Here is a 14,774-nt window from a genome sequence, read left to right as displayed (position 1 = left end):
GCAGTCACTGTTTTGTGGGGAAATGTGGCAGCCAATTTGCATACAGTAGCGAGATAAGTGACCAATTAATCTGATTTGGTGGTGTTGGCTGTTCGGCAGGACGCTGAGAAAACCCCCTGCCCTTCTTCGGAAAAGTGCCATGGGTTCTTTAACGACCACTTGAACAGACAGACAGAGCCTCGTCTGAAAGATGGCATCTCTAACAATGCAGCACTCCCTCAGTACTGCACTGAAGTGTCACCCTAGATTATGTGGGCCAGTCCTGGAGGTGAGACTACTAGCAACTGAGCCAAAGATAAATGAAACATGATTTTTTTTTTAATACCTGCTATTTACTTGCAGGAACACAAATACCAGAAATTGACTTTTTAGGTTTGGTTTAGATATGCTGCTGCCAATGAGCTTCTGGGTTCTGGCAATAAGACTTATTAGAAATAGCATTGCTTAGCTTACAAGTCAAATCAGTTATAAATATTTGTAGCTACGTTCATGAAAATAGCTTTTAAAACTACGTGACTTAATCTGCACAGGAGGATAGTGAATGACACCTACAGGACAGACCTATGCCTCATGTATCCTCCATTCATGATAGCCTTGGGTGAGTATATAGTCATTGGACTTGACAAAGTTTGTTGGGTGTCATCATTATTAAATATACATTTGTTATTCTTTCAAGGATTTCTGAATTGATGTTTTCAACGGGGGTTAATAAATTTATACTTGCCTGCAAATTTAATACTAATAAAACCACGAGCATTTCATGATAAGTAATTGTTTGAGTATTTTATAACTGACTTGCAGTACAATTGTTCAGATATTTGAAAGTTAATTTTGAATAGAAATTCTCCATATTTGTGTTAAAATAAGGACGATTGATTTTGAAAGTCTAAATTATATTCAAGTCAGTGAGCATTTCAGACTTGCTTGTAATAAACAGATGAACACATTTATATTTCTTTTTACATAGAAGTGTAAGGAAAGAAGGAAGAGATAAAATACTGTTTTGTTGATGTGCGTTAGCCATTAATAGCTTTTTGGTCATGAGATTAAATGAATATTTAATTGAAGGGAAGTATGTAGTCTGAAAGTTCGTTGCTACATTTTATAATCCGGTGCAGTCATGCGTCATGCTTGTAGTTTGTTTTCAAACCCAAAGTGCAGTTCAAGTTCCAAAACGCAAAGTTTATGGGGGACACAGAAGAAAAAAACTTACAAAAAATTATTCCTTTCTGTTGTCCCTCCTGGGTATGAAGGTTGAACTAAGTTTGAAGTCTAAAGATCAGCTAAACTACAATGTGTTGTGACACCACTATGTTACCATCATAGAAATCCCCACAAGCTCAAATCAGGTATTGGAGGTGCCTACATGGATGGGGCCTTCAAACCTCAAATGATCTTGGGATCAATTTCACTACTGGATTCCCTGGTCAAATATGTAGGCTCTCTAATTAACAAGATATTACAAAGTATAATAAATGGCTGGTCCCCCAACTTGTCTGAATCCTAAAACATTATTAACTTGGGTACTTACTAGTTCCTTAGATTTTAAAAAATTGGTAATACTTATCTGTGTTTTAATATTTTACTCAACTATATTCCAATGTATCAGGATCATTGTATTTAGTAGACTATTTTCTGCTTTCTTTTACAAAGTGGTAGATGCATGCCCTGTTTCTGAGACCCACATGGTAACACAAATATTCTCTTTTCTTTCCTTGCTCACTCTTGCACAAAATGATTAATCAGTGGCCTAATCACATTTGCATACTGGTTTAACCTTTTAAGTTAGTATGTGAATACGTAAACAGCAGTTGGAATTTAGACATGTAATTATCAACTAGGTTCAATGTTTGGTTTCATGTTGAGAATGCTGCAAGCACACAGTTTTATATATACATTTTTATAGGAAGGAAAACCCATAAAATAATGTTTTGTAAAGAGTAAACAAATAGTAAAATGAAACTTGGTTTGATTTCCTTTTACAGCTTGTTTGCACGTGGCTTGTGTGGTCCAGCAAAAAGATGCACGGCAGTGGTTTGCTGAACTCTCAGTGGATATGGAGAAGGTGATGCAATTGTGTAGCAGTCAAATTGATTGCGTACATTGTCTTCTAATTTTCCAATTTTCAAAGCAGTTTTGGAAGGAATTGTTTAAAAATATGAAACACAACCAGATATTACAAAGTAGTATTGATAACTACTAGGTAAGCTTATGTTATTGCACCGATTGTTTAGTCCTTCGATCACTTGCACAAGAGTATTGTGGATATCCACTTATTGTCAATAGGAAAGTAGAATAAAAGTACTCTCTCCAACTCCAGTATACATTATCGAAGATGCACAGGAAAATTTCAAAGGAGTGATCTCATTTATGGGTTCAGATATTTATTGTAAACTTCTCAAATTTCTCCATTGCAGTTTCCTCTTTAATCTTCAATATTCTGCACAGTTATTGCAATTGTTGCATTTTCATCTTTTTAAATTAGTAATCAATTTCCCATTGCATTGTTCAAAGTATCAAGGGTTACTAGTGAGAGATGAAGCGCCTACTCGTAATATGTGGGAGTTTGTGGACAGCAAGACTGCCTCGAACTACCACATCTGTAGGATATGTCTCTGCCTTGAATCACACCAGTTTGGAGTTGTTAAGTTGGAATGTGGGTTTGTGAGACTTAGCATAGTGGAGGGGGAGGAATTTCTGCATAGTTTACTCCAGAGTATAGTCACACCTCCGAGGAAAGCACAGGAAGGGGAGCGTTGACTGTCAGTAAGCTGAGGGGAGATAGAGGAAGAGGTCTTGCGAACACCTGATCCTAGCCAACGGGATCAATGTACTTGATACCTCTGAGAATAAGGAAAGAGACGGTGCAGATGAGCGCCACAATGCTGACCTAGGCAATGTGGAGGAGCAGGCTGTTCAAAGGTGGGAGGAACAAAATAGAAACATAGTAGATTAGTAGATGTCGGGTATTCAATATTGAGGGGGATAGATAGCATCCTCTACAGCCATGATAGAAGAGTGTATTGCCTAGCTATTGCAAAGGTAAAGATATCTTGGAGCGGTTGGAAAGAAATTTGGAACGGGGGGGGAGTGGGGCAGAACCAGTTGTCATGGTCCATGTGAGGAAAAGTGATGAGGTCCTGCTGAGGAAGTACCAAGAGATGGGAGTTAAATTAAAAGGCAGGACCTCGAGGGAAATATTCCCCAAGCCATTTACAAATTGGCATAGTGACAAACAGATTATGAAAATAAACGTGTGGGAGAGAGGGACCTCATTCCATGGGATAATGGCACCAGTATTGGAACAGGAAGGAACTACTGCTGGGACGGGTTACACCTGAATTGGACTGGGATTAAGGTCTTTGCTGAAAGGATAAATAGGACTCTCAAGCATTTTAAACCAGTAAAGGGATGAGAGGGGAAGACGCACAGAAACAAAAAATAAAAATTGGCTAAAGACATTTAAAAAAAAAAGGACAAGAACGAAGTCTAATCTAATATTTTTTTTAAAATCAGGTTCAGAAAGAATTATAGGAAATAATAAAATAACTGATCAAAATACAACAGAAATGATTAAAAGAAGGAAAGTGATGTTAAAATGTGTTTAAAAACATCAGGACGTAAAGGCAGACCAGGGACTATTACCAAATTCAAAGTTCTGTACACTAATGCAAATAGCATAATAAATAAAACAAGTGAACTAGAAGTGCAAATTCAGCTGAAAGGCTATGAAATAGTGAGTGGGAGATAAATTTTCAAGGTTATAAAATCAAAAAGGACAGAGAAATCAGAAGAGGAGGGGGAGTAGCAATACTGATGAGGGATTGATATTACAGTAGTCGAAAGAGGGGATACCAGTAAGGATGAGCAGGCAGTAGAAATGCTGTGTAGAATTGAGGAATATAAAGAATGCATCACTTTGGTGAAAGTTGTTTTTTTTCTCTTATTTGGAGGTCTATAAAGTGGCAAGATAAATAAACTTGGAGATTAGAGAAACTTGTTGCAAAAACAGTCTTTAATTTTCACACACAATGGGAGAACCAGAACAGTTAGTGTTCTAAAGGCAGTGAATTTCTTGATTATACTTGGGACAGTTTTCTGGAACAATATGTTCTTGAACCAAAAAGAGAACAGCCCATCTTAAATTTAATCATGAATTATGAGTCCGAAATAGGCAATAAAATGGTAAGGGAACAGCCTTTACGTCCTGATGTTTTTAACACATTTTAACCCTTTCCTTCTTTTAATCATTTCTGTTGTATTTTGATCAGTTATTTTATTATTTCCTGTATTTCCTTCTGAACCTGATTTTTTTTTTTAATATTAGCTTAGACTTCATTCTTGTCCTTTTTTTAAGTCTTTCTTTAGGCAATTTTTATTTTTTCTTTCTGTGTGTCTTCCCCTCCCACCCCTTTACTGGTTAAGATGCTTGAGCTAACAGTGACCATAATATGATAGAGTTCGATTATTAGGTTTGAGAGGGAAAAAGTCAAGTCACAAACCAAGGTTTTAAATTTAGGTTAGGCTAACTTTGGAGGGGTGAGACAGAATTTGACCACAATAGACTGGCCAGAACTATTAACTGATAAAATTATGAATAAACAATAGGAAATATTCAAAAAAGGTATTTGGTAGAATACAAGACCTGTTACAGAATCCTAAAGGGCAAAAGCTCTACTTGAGTAATTGAACAGCCTTGGTCAACAAGGGAAGTGAGATAGTGTAAAAGTAAAAGAAAGGGCTTATACAAAGGCAAAGAACAAAGGGCTGGGAGAGATGTAAATAATACCAAAGGGATACAAAGAAAGTGGTAATAGGGAATATGAGAAAAAAACACCACTAAAAATTTTTATGAATATATTACAAGAGAGGGTGACTAAAAGTAATGTGGGCCCCTTAAACAGATACAGGTGATATTGTAATTGGAAATCAGGACATGGCAGACTGACCAAATAGCTACTTTGTGTCAGTCTTCACAGTAGAGGATGAAAGCAAAATATCAGAGATATAAGGAAAACTAAAAATAAATCCAGGGAGAAATAATTAGATTCATTATAAGTTTAAAAACATACCAGTAGAAAAACTACTGTTGTTAAAGATAGATAAATCTCTAGATGGTTTCCATCTCCGGTATTAAATGAAGTAGGTGAGGAAATTGTTAATGCATCAGTCATAATCTTCCAAACACACTCAATTCAGGAATTGTCTCTTGGATTAGAAAATTGCTCATTCACTCCACTATTTAAGAACTGTCAACAAAATAACTAGGGATTTATAGGCCTATTAGTCCGATACCAGTTATGGGGAAGTTACTAGAATCTGTTGTTTGTTAACTTATTCTTTTGCGGGATGTGGGCATCGCTGGATAGGCCAGTATTTATTGCCCAATCCTAATTGCCCTTGAGAAGGTGGTGGTGCGTTATTGGGAACAGAGTGACTCAGCTGATCAAAGAGAGCCGAGATGGATTTGTAAAGTTAAGTTGTGTGTAACAAACCTAGTTGAATTTCTTTGAACAAATAACTAACTTGGTAGATAATGGAGTGCCTATGGATGTGATTTTATATGGACTTCCAGAAGGCATTCAACAAGGTTCCACCTAAGAGACTGTAACAAAAACGAGAGTGCATGGAATTGGAGGCTTGCATAAGGAATTGTTTTGGAGATAGGAGAGAGAGTGGAGATAATGGTATATACTCAAATTGGCCGGCTGTGACTAGTGATTTCCCCCAAGGATCAATACTGGAGCCACAGCTTTTCACCATATTTATAAATGACTTGGATGAAGGTATAGAGAGCCGTATATCTAAGAATGCTGATGGCCCTAAGTTAGGTAACAGTAAATAGCATAGGTGGGAACAGAAAGTTGCAAAAGGACTTTGTTAAATTAAGTGATTGTCAAAACTGGCAGCTGGAATTCAATGTGGGGAAATTGAGGTAATCCACTTTGGACCTAAGACAGAGCAGAGTATTTTCTAAATGGTGAGAAGCTAGGAACTCAGAATGGGCAGCGATTTAGGGGTTCAAGTACAGAAATCATTAAAAGCTAGTGAACAAAAAGCTAAAAGTAAAATGAGTTTAAAAAGGCAAATGGAATGTTTGCTTTTATCTTAAGGGCTGAAATACAAAGGGATGGAAGTTGCAGAGAGCTCTGGTTTGACCCCATCTGGAGTACTTTATTCAAATCTGAGCACTGGGCCGCAGCAAGGATGTATTGGCCTGAGTGGAGGGGGTGCAGCCCAGATTCACCAGAATGCTACCATGGCTAAAAGGCTGAGTTTATGAGGATAGTTGCATAGACTAGGCATGTATTCCCTTGATTATAGAAAATTAAGGGATGATCTGATTGAGGTTTTTAAGATGATAGGGAAGATAGAAACTATTTCCTCTGATGGGAGAGTCCAGAACAATGGGGCATAATTATAGCAAGGTTGCTCAGGGGTGATGACAGGAAGCACTCTTCTTCAAAATGTTGTTGAGGCTAGGTCAATTTGGAAATTTCAAAACTGAAATTGATTAATTTTTCTTAGACAAGGGTATTAAGGGTTAAGGAACCAAAGCAGGTAGATGGAGTTAAGCCATAGATCAACCATGATCTAATGGAACAGGCTTAAAGAGCAGAATTGCCTATTACTGTTACTGTGTTGGGGGTTTCTCTTCTGAAGTTGTACCTCGGAGATCAAATTGTGTCTGACTGTACTGTGCAGCTTTGATATTGGTAAGGAAGTTCAATATCTAAACACTACAGAAAGGTTCTTTGGAGCTGTCTCCAATTTTATAATTTCAATCACCATTCTGGTGGAGTCACTATACCTTAAAGAAAGAACTTGCGTTCCTATTACACCATTCTTCGCCTTCGGGATGTCCCAAAACACTTCACAGTCAGAGAGTTATACAGCACAGAAATAGACCCTTCGGCCCATCGTGTCCATGCCGGCCATCAAGCACCTATCTGTTCTAATCTCATTTTCCAGCACATGGCTCATAGCCTTGTATGCTATGGCGTTTCAAGTGCACATCTAAATACTTAAGTGTTGTGAGGGTTCCTACCTCTACCACCCCTTCAGGCAGTGTGTTCCAGATTCCAACCACCCTCTGGGTGAAAAAAGTTTTTTCCTTAAATCACCTCTAACCCTCCTGCCCCTTACCTTAAATCTATGCCCCCTGGTTATTGATCCTTCCACTAAGGGAGAATGTTTCTTCCTATCTATGCCCCTCATAATTTTATATACGTCAATCAGGTCCCCCCTCAGTCTTCTCTGCTCTAAGGAAAGCAACCCTAGCCTATCCAGTCTCTCTTTATAGCTGAAATGCTCCAGCCCAGGCAACATCCTGGTGAATTTCCAGTGCAATCACATTCTTCCAACAGTGTGGTGACCAGAACTGTACACAGTACTCCAGCTGTGGCCTAACTATTGTTTTATACAGCTCCATCATAAACTCCCTGCCCTTGTATTCTATGCCTCGGCTAATAAATGCAAGTATCCCATATGCCTTCCTATCTGCTGTATTTACCTGTGCTGCTGCCTTCAGTGATCTATGGACAAGTACACCAAGGTCCCACTGACCCTCTGTAGTTCCTAGGGTCCTACCATATCTTGTATATTCCCTTGCCTTGTTAGTCCTCCCAAAATGCATCACCCCTCTCCTTTTCAGGATTAAATTCCATTTGCCACTGCTCTGCCCATCTTACCAGCCCATCTATATCGTCTTTTAATCTAAGGCTTTCCTGCTCACTATTTACGACACCACGAATTTTTGTGTCATTGAACTTACTGATCATACTTCCTATATTCATGTCTAAATCATTAATGTAAACTACAAACAACAAGGGTCCCAGCACCGATCCCTGTGGTACACCACTGGTCACAGACTTGCACTCTCAAAAACAACCCTCGACCGTCACCCTCTGCCTCTTGCCACTAAGCCAATTTTGGATCCAATTTGCCAAATTGTCTTGGATCCCTTGGTCTCTTACCTTCTTAACCAATCTCCCATGTGGGACCTTATCAAAAGCCTTACTGAAGTCCATGTAGGCTACATCAACTGCTTTACCCTCATCTACACATCTAGTCACCTCCTCGAAAAATTCAATCAAGTACTTATTTTATAATGTAGTCACAGTTGTAATGTAAGGAAACATAGCACTCGACTTCCACACTGACAGGCTACACAACAAGGTCCCATATATAGCAATGAGATAATGAACCAATTTGTTTTAGCAATGTATGCTAAGGGATGAATGTTGGCCAGTGCACTAGGAAAGCTCCCCTATTCTTCTTGAAGTAGTGCTGTGGGATTATTTGTGTCCTCCTGAGAAGTCCTCAACTGAAAAATGGCACCTCTTGACAATGTAGCAGTCCCTCAGTATTGCATTAGAATGGTAGCAGTTTATGTGCTCAAGTCTTTGGAATGGGGTTTGAAACCACAGCCTTCTGTGTCAGAGGCAAGAGCATTTTCACTGAGCCAAGACTAGCACTTTACCTCGAGGAACACATAATTAGGATGTTGCAGATAGGAGAGGTATAGAGCAGGGGTCTGGGAGGGAGTGGGTAAGCTAGGGTTTGAGCAACTTAAGTGAAGCTGGTGGGTCTGGGATTAGTGAATACTATGGAGGGGCGGTTGGTGGTTGGCTTGGGCATAAGGAGCATTTGTGAGTATGGGTTGGAATGTGGGAGTGCTTATGGAGGAGAATTGGTTGGTGGAGTTGCAGGGATAATTTGGAGCACTGGTGACTGGGCCTGGGGAAACTTGTAGGATGGCGATGTCATTTGGAGAAGCAATAGCCAGAGGCAAAATTTGAGATGGAGTTGGCAGCAACTGATAATGTAAGTGCAGTTTATTTATTTTTTGTTTGCATTAGCCCTTTGACCCAGATCACTTTTTTAAAAAACTGATGTTGGTAATTGTTACCTCCATATCTTTGCATAGATAAAGCCTTTCAGTAAGAGGCACTTCACTAGTTTTCTCCCTGGGGTCAGTTCCCATGTAACAGCTACTCCTGCACCGAGAGATTTCCAGTCAATGAAAAACACTGAATAATCTATCTTTGTTGAACATTACCTTCTATTAAAGTATGCTAAATTGTTTAGTGTATAAGTGGAGAGAAATATTTATAACACATAAGGAACTTTACTTAGTTTTTAATTAGTTTTAACATTCTGGCTCTTGTTTGTGTGGGCAGATCCTTGAGATAATTCGAGTCATTTTAAAGCTATATGATCTATGGAAGAATTTTGATGACCGCAAAGAAATGGCTGCAATCCTTAACAAGATGCCAAAACCGAAACCACCTCCAAACAGGTATATCGTAGAATGATTCAGCACAAAAAGAGGCCATTTGGCCCATCCGTATATAATAAAGGCCATTTTAGTTATGAGGGTTAGGCTGTCTGAAGTGGGATTTTAAATACAAGATTCTCTTCTCTTTGGCCGCCTTGTCTCGAGAGACAATGAGTAAGCGCCTGGAGGTGGTCAGTGGTTTGTGAAGCAGCACCTGGAGTGGCCATAAAGGCCAATTCTAGAGTGACAGACTCTTTCACAGGCGCTGCAGATAACATTGGTTGTCGGGGCTGTTACACAGTTGGCTCTCCCCTTGCGCTTCTGTCTTTTCTCCTGCCAACTGATAATTCTCTTTGACTCACCACACTTTAGCCCTGCCTTTATGGCTGTCCGCCAGCTCTGGCGATCACTGGCAACTGACTCCCACAACTTGTGGTCAATGTCACAGGACTTCATGTCACATTTGCAGACATCTTTAAAGTGGAGACATGGACGGCCGGTGGGTCTGATACCAATGACTAGCTCGCTGTACAATGTGTCCTTGGGGATCCTGCCATCTTCCATGCGGCTCACATGGCCAAGCCATCTCAAGCGCCGCTGGCTTGTAGGGTGTATATGTTGGGGATGTTGGCCGCCTCAAGGACTTCTGTGTTGGAGATACGGTCCTGCCACCTGATGCCAAGGATTCTGCGAAGGCAGCAAAGATGGAATGAATTGAGAAGTCGCTCTTGGCTGACATATGTTGTCCAGGCCTCGCTGCCGTAGAGCAAGGTACTGAGGACACAGGCTTGATACACTCGGACTTTTGTGTTCCGTGTCAGTGCGCCATTTTCCCACACTCTCTTGGCCAGTCTGGACATAGCAGCGGACGCCTTTACCATGCGCTTGTTGATGTCTGCATCGAGAGACAGGTTACTGGTGATAGTTGAGCCTAGGTAGGTGAACTCTTGAACCACTTCCAGAGCATGGTCACCAATATTGATGAATGGAGCATTTCTGACGTCCTGTCCCATGATGTTCGTTTTCTTGAGGCTGACGGTTAGGCCAAATTCGTTGCAGGCAGCCGCAATCCTGTCGATGAGTCTCTGCAGACACTCTTCTGTGTGGGATGTTAATGCAGCATCGTCAGCAAAGAGGAGTTCCCTGATGAGGACCTTCCGTACTTTGGTCTTCGCTCTAAGACGGGCAAGGTTGAACAACCTGCCATCTGATCTTGTGTGGAGGAAAATTCCTTCTTCTGACGACTTGAACGCATTTGAGAGCAGCAGGGAGAAGAAGATCCCAAACAGTGTCGGTGTGAGAACACAGCCCTGTTTCCGCCAGTCAGGATAGGAAAGAGGTCTGATGAGGCACCACAATGCTGAATTGTGCCTTTCATATTGTCATGGAATGAGGTGATACATAGTAGCTTTGGTGGACATCCGATCTTTGCTAGTAGTCTGAAGAGACCACGTCTGCTGACGAGGTCAAAGGCTTTGGTGAGATCTATGAAAGCAACGTAGAGGGGCATCTGTTGTACACGGCATTTCTCCTGTAGCTGGCAAAGGGAGAACAGCATGTCAATGGTGGATCTCTCTGCTCGGAAGCCACACTGTGCCTCAGGGTAGACATGCTCAGCCAGCTTCTGGAGTCTGTTTAAAACGACTCGAGTGAAGACTTTCCCCACTATGCTGAGCAAGGAGATTCCACGGTAGTTGTTGCAGTCACCGCAGGCACCCTTGTTCCTATAGAGGGTGATGATATTGGCATCGCGCATGTCCTGTGGTACTGCTCCCTCATCCCAGCACAGGCAAAGCAGTTCGTGGAGTGCTGAGAGTATAGCAGGCTTGGCACTCTTGATTATTTCAGGGATAATGCCATCCTTTCCAGAGGCTTTTCCACTGGCTAGAGAATCAGTGGCATCACTGAATTCCGATTTTGTTGGCTGTTCGTCCAGCTCATCCATGACTGGCAGAGATTGGGCTGCATTGAGGGCGGTCTCAGTGACCACATTCTCCCTGGAGTACAGTTCTAGGTAGTGCTCCACCCAATGGTGCATTTGCTTGCGTTGGTCAGTGATCGTGCCTCCTGATTTAGACTTGATGGGGGCGATCTTCTTGATGGTTGGCCAAAAAGTTCTCAATGCCATCATACATTCCTCTGATGTTTCCCGTGTCGGAGGCCAGCTGAATATAACTGCATAGGTGTTGACAGTAGTCATTTGCACAGCGCCTGGCTGTTCTTTGTGCAGCGCTTCTGGCTGCTTTAAGTGCTACGGATGTTAATTCGCTGGGGGCTTTCTTGTAGTTCAACAGTGCAATGCGCTTAGCGGCTATGACAGGTTCCAGCTCATCAAAGTGTGATTGAACAGTCTGCATTCTGCTTCTCACGTTTGCCATAGGGTGGTCATTGCTGAGTCATAGATGGTGTCTCTGATGAGGGCCCACTTGTTCTCTGCATCCCTTGTAGGAGTGTTTTGAAGGGCTTTTTCAAGTGAATTTAGAAACTTATGTGACAGCCGTGGATAAGAAGTTCTGTTAGTGTTGATCCGTGGGGGCCCTTCTGCTTGGACTGATGTAGTTTCTTTGGTTTGAGTCTAACTTTGCTGCACACCAGGGAGTGGTCGGTGTCGCAGTCCACACGGTGGAAGCTGCGTGTGATTTGGACACTTGTTTATAGAGGCTCACCTTGTGACAATGAGGTCCAGCTGGTGCCAATGACATGATCTTGGGTGTCTCCATGAAACCTGGTGACCGGGTTTAGTATGAAAGAACGAGTTGTTGATGCAGAGGTTGTGATAGGTACACAACTCCAGCAGTCTCTGTCCATTCTCATTCATCCTTCCAATGCCATAGCGCCCAAGGCAGGAGGGCCATGAGTCAAGGTCGGCCCCATCCCTGGCGTTAAAGTCCCCCAACAGGAACAAATGTTCAGTATTGGGAATGCTACTAATGATATTATGAAGTTCCTCGTAGAACTGGTTTTTAACTTCAGGTGGGGAGCAGAGTGTTTGAGCATAGATGCTGAGTAGGTGTACTGGACCAGAGGCAGTGAGCAGTCGGATGGACAGTATGCATTCTGAGCATTTGAAGGTAGCTGTATCATGCTGAGCAGAGTTTCTGATGGCGAAGCCCACTCCACGCTGTCTTGGTTCTTCAGGATCCCTAACCTGCCAGAAGAAGGTGTAGTCTTGCTCTCTTAGAGATCCGCTCACAAGGAGGCGTGTCTCCTGAAGTGCTGCAATGTCCACATTGAGTCTGCTGAGCTCTTTGTTAATGATGGCAGTCTTCCGAGAGTCATTGATTTGTGTAAGGTCTTCCGACAGGCCAGGACACACATTTCCAGTTTGCAAAACAAAGGGCTGGTACCTTCTTTCCTTTTTTTGTCGTTCTGTTTGGTGTGGTGTTACAGTCCATTTGTCGGGCGATAGCCCTGAGCTCCAAGCACCCATTGAAGCAGGTGAACTGTGGCGAGACAGAATCTTACTGACCCGGGGCTGCCCGGTTTGAGGCGGGCGGTAGCTGTCCAGTGAGATGCGATGACCTCTCCCACCAACAAAGGCAACCTGTGGCGCCCAATCTCTACGCCAATTGTGCTGGACTTCTAACCCTTAACTGTTGCCTTCCGTGTTGTTTTGCTCGCTGTGAGGCGACTATGGAGTGACACCTCCATGGCGCATGCCTGGGCAGATGTATAGAGGTTGTGAGTTGCCCAAGCATCAAAACCCCCCTCTCTGCCTTCCTGGTGGGGTCCAAAGGAGTGCAGAGCATGACATTTGGCACCGGTATGGCTGCAGGAACTGCCGGAAACATGCTAAAGGTGACACATGACCACCTTTGGGGTTCCAATCCAGATTTTCTGTTAGGGTTTACTCCCTTAGCCTTGATCTCTCCAGAGATGCCCACAAGGCAGTGGGGTTGTTAGCTCCTATCCCTGAGCAATTATATATAATTAAATGCAAGATTAGACTCTGAATAAAGAATAGCAAAATTGTAGGACCTAGAACTGTTTTGAATTATTACAGTACAATGCCTTTGATTCCCCAGAAATTGAGTTCTTAATTTCAGCTGCCAACTGGAGGTTTGATGTTTTGCCATGAAATGGAAGAAATATCTGAATAAGTTGCCTAAGCCTTCTGGTTAAACGGCAGTTGTAGAGATCTGGAAATGTGTCAGTTGACATTATTGGCTATTGAATGTTTTGAGGAGACTTAGAGAAAGACAGTAGAGAAATAGCTTGCAAAAATGTTCTAATTTTTGGGTATTTTATTTTCTCTCTTTAATTTTCTTCTTTTGTCATAAACAGTGAAGGAGAACAGGGTCCTAATGGCAGTCAAAATTCTACCTACAACCAGTCCTAAGAAACTGGCAGTTCCATGTACCAAAAGATGTGAAATAAAGTGGATTTTGACTATCTGATAGAGGAGGAAATTCCTTTCACTTCGTAAAGACTTTCTGCCAGTCAGCGTGGTGGAGCGAAGACACTTGGGTGTGGTGTGAGAAACTGGACATGAATTATCACAATTATTCAAAGAAAGAAAAGCTATTGTCGGAAACCAAGAAAATTACTCTTTTAGAGTTGCTGCTGCAAAAACAAACACTTGAGTTTCATTTAACTTTTGATCATTTATGTTTGTAACTTGTGTTATGTGTTTCAGAGGAGGCATTGTACTTCTTGTCCTACTCGAGCTATGCTTTAGAATTGTGTTGTAATAAAATCTACACCAAATTATAAGATTCATGCAAATTCCCCAGTTCAATTCTGAATTAAAGTCCAAGAAAAAGTGGCTGAGCAATTAGGGTAGGCAAGGGAATGATGCAGTAGCTTAATTGTATTTGTAAGCTCCTGAAAATAATTTCCAGACAGTATATTTCTTTATACCTTATAAAGAAAACTAGAAGTATTGTTTATTTGGTACATGAGCTGTTATGTGGAATTAATTTCCCATAAATATGAAATGTAATTTGTATAGGTTGAAATAGATATATTTCTAACTATATAACCAGGATAAGGTTATACCTCCCACTCAAGTTTCCAGATATAATGCTAAGCATTGATCCTTCATATTTTAAAAGCTTTGGAGTAAAACTGTTATTTTCTCATTTTACTTCATTAAAATCTGAAGAAATACCATTTTTAAAATGGAACTTTAAAAAGGAGTTACTTCTATTTTGTTAGATGCAGGGGTCTATATAAAATGGTCATATTTAGTAAGGTTAAACTTATTTTGGCTACTGTATTTGTTCAATAACTTGAAAGTAGCTGGCTGAACTTTAAAAAAAAATAAACAAAATGGACCAGTGCCATAGTGAGTTTTGTGGCTGCTTTTTGACTGTCTTGTCATGGGTATAGCATAAATATGCACAATTGTGTATTTTCTGTTCATGTCTGGCTAAACTGTGTCCTGTATACAATGTTTCCTTCTCCACCGCCCCCCCCCCCCCCCCCCCCACCTTTGTTTTTGAATTATTTTTTGAATTAAATTTGCCAGCATTTGAGTGGCATCAATTTTTAA

At 41.2% G+C, this 14,774-nt stretch overlaps 1 protein-coding gene across 1 annotated transcript in view; it reads left to right on the top strand.

Moving 5' to 3' along the window:
* Window positions 1-14,774, top strand: part of ccnc (cyclin C) — a 37,312-nt gene extending 22,538 nt beyond the window's left edge. The window contains exons 9-12 of the mRNA XM_068026002.1: window positions 531-598; window positions 1,986-2,065; window positions 9,183-9,301; window positions 13,565-14,774. Coding sequence (XP_067882103.1) covers window positions 531-598; window positions 1,986-2,065; window positions 9,183-9,301; window positions 13,565-13,619 — 322 coding nt within the window. The 3' untranslated portion in view covers window positions 13,620-14,774. The remainder of the gene's footprint in view (window positions 1-530; window positions 599-1,985; window positions 2,066-9,182; window positions 9,302-13,564) is intronic.

This window comes from Heterodontus francisci, chromosome 3 (assembly GCF_036365525.1).
Source record: "Heterodontus francisci isolate sHetFra1 chromosome 3, sHetFra1.hap1, whole genome shotgun sequence".
Lineage (NCBI taxonomy): Eukaryota > Metazoa > Chordata > Chondrichthyes > Heterodontiformes > Heterodontidae > Heterodontus > Heterodontus francisci.
This window is presented reverse-complemented; position numbering and strand designations above follow the sequence as displayed.